Source organism: Rhincodon typus, unplaced genomic scaffold, assembly GCF_021869965.1.
Source record: "Rhincodon typus isolate 14 unplaced genomic scaffold, sRhiTyp1.1 hic_rhity00004385, whole genome shotgun sequence".
NCBI lineage: Eukaryota > Metazoa > Chordata > Chondrichthyes > Orectolobiformes > Rhincodontidae > Rhincodon > Rhincodon typus.
Window position 1 is genome coordinate 6,375 of NW_025970023.1, and position 2,080 is coordinate 8,454.

Sequence of the window (2,080 nt, forward strand, 5' to 3'; positions counted from 1 at the left end):
TTTAGAACGGAGATAAGGAGAAACTCCATCGGCCAGAGAGTGGTGAATCTGTGGAATTCACTGCCACAGAAGGCTGTGGGGGCCAGGTCATTGAGTACATTTAAGACTGAGATAGATAGGCTCTTGATTGTCAAGAGGATTAAGGGTTACGGGGAGAAAGCGGGAGAATGGGGTTGAGGAACTTATCAGCCATGATTGAATGGTGGAGCAGACTCGATGGACCGAATGGCCTAATTTTTGCTCCTATGTCTTAGGGTCTTATGGATTGTGCCTCTTGCCATTTGCCCAGTATGAACTGGCATCACCAACATCAGGTACCCACAAGCAGAGTGCTCCATTGTCCTGCGATCGCTGTCCATCTCCCTGATTCCCGGTCCCATCCACTATTCTTGCAAGGTTTATTTGTTTGTAGGCGGTGAGCAGATGAGTTGTGTAACCGGCGAATGTTGTTTCATGCTGGTGTGTTTTCTTCCCACATTTCACAGAAACGTTGAACCGCAAAATGTGTTTTTTGGAGGTAACGTAATGGGAGAAAGTGCCATGAGGAAAGAAGAGGATGTGGGCAGTCGCGTTGATTATAAACTAACGGCAAGTACAAGATCTTCACTAATTACTCATTGAAGATTGAAGCTTACCATGGAAAACGAATAGGAAGGGATTTTGGTGCATTGCGATCTATTGGAATAGGCATAGGGAACATCTAAGGAATAGGGATGGGCTTATATCCCTGGGCTCTTTATAAAGGAGTGCATTGGAAATGCTTGGGCCATTTGGGATTCTAGAAACCAGAAAGTGGTTTGTGACCATTGGGATCCTATAAGCTGATCCTATACTCCCAGCATAAGAGAAAGTTGCTCTCGAAGAGTATTTTGGAGATATAGCTGTTAGCCTGAGAGCCTGTCTCTGATCCACAGACCTTCAACAGTGTTCATGGTGAGTTTAGTCTTGTGTGCCTTGGGATTGTACATAAAATTTGGATTCTCAATCATTCTTAGGAGGGACCTCTTTAAAATTATTTATTCAGGGGATGTGGGCGTCACTGGCTGGGCCCAGCATTTATTGCTCCGTCCCTAGTTGCCCCCTTGAGAAGGTGGGGGTGAGCTGCCTTCTTGAATCGCTGCAGTCCATGTGCTGTTGGTTGACCCACAATGTCCTTTAGGGAGGGAATTCCAGGATTTTGACCCAGTGATAGTGAAGGAACGGCGATATATTTCAGTGTATTATGTTGATTGATTGCCTTACGACAATTTTGAGACTCTGATCTCTGTGCCACTCCTCTAGAGCCTGGGCCCCTTCAAGCCAACAGCTGTTGACGCACTGACCACCTTCGTGCCACGCTAAAGTTGTAATGAGAAACAGAGATAGGGCGAATGTGGCTTTTGCTTTCGAAAGGTGGCTTGTAATAGGGAATGAAACTAGCGTCTCCTTGGGCCTGTCTGTTGTGCAGTAACATGGGGAGAAGGTTTCCGAACACAGTCCGTGGCATGCCCAAGCTCAATCCCCATCTTCTCTCTCCGTCAGGTGCTGAACACTGGTAAGGTCCTGAAAACTTTTAGCTCTGCTTTCCTGAACATCCGGTGGCCCTATGAGATCAGCAATGGCAAATGGCTGTTATACCCGATGAAGATCGAATTTGAAGGGGATGAGAATACACAGTGCTCTCCTGCCCCTGCTATCAATCCACTCAAACTGGTAAGCAGCTTTAACCCACTATCGTTATTAGCATTGCGCAGAACTTAACATCTATTCGCCTGAGAAGTGCCTCGCCATTAAACACTGGGACGACGGAAACTATTTTTCTCGCCCCTGCCTACCACCCCCCTCCATTCCTTGGCTTCGGACTCCATCCGTCACCATGGCAACAGTCTGAGATTTAGCTAGTCCGTTCCCAATCTTAGTGCCATATCGATCCTGAGATATGCTTCCGACATCGTATATTCACGGTGTCACTGAGACCGCTAATTGGTACCTCGGTAAGATCGCTCAACTTTTGCCCCTCCCTCAGCTCACCAGCTGCCATTTTTACCTCCTCACTGATCCCCGACATTCAGCCAAACCCCTGCTGCCTGTGTTTCATCTC

The 2,080-nt window shown here is 47.3% G+C and overlaps 1 protein-coding gene across 1 annotated transcript in view; it reads left to right on the plus strand.

The window, feature by feature from the left end:
* Positions 1-2,080, plus strand: part of LOC109938667 (integrin alpha-7-like) — a gene marked incomplete at its 3' end in the record, with an annotated part of 12,260 nt that overhangs the window by 6,368 nt on the left and 3,812 nt on the right. The window contains exons 5-6 of the mRNA XM_048593882.1: positions 486-588; positions 1,522-1,692. Coding sequence (XP_048449839.1) covers positions 486-588; positions 1,522-1,692 — 274 coding nt within the window. The remainder of the gene's footprint in view (positions 1-485; positions 589-1,521; positions 1,693-2,080) is intronic.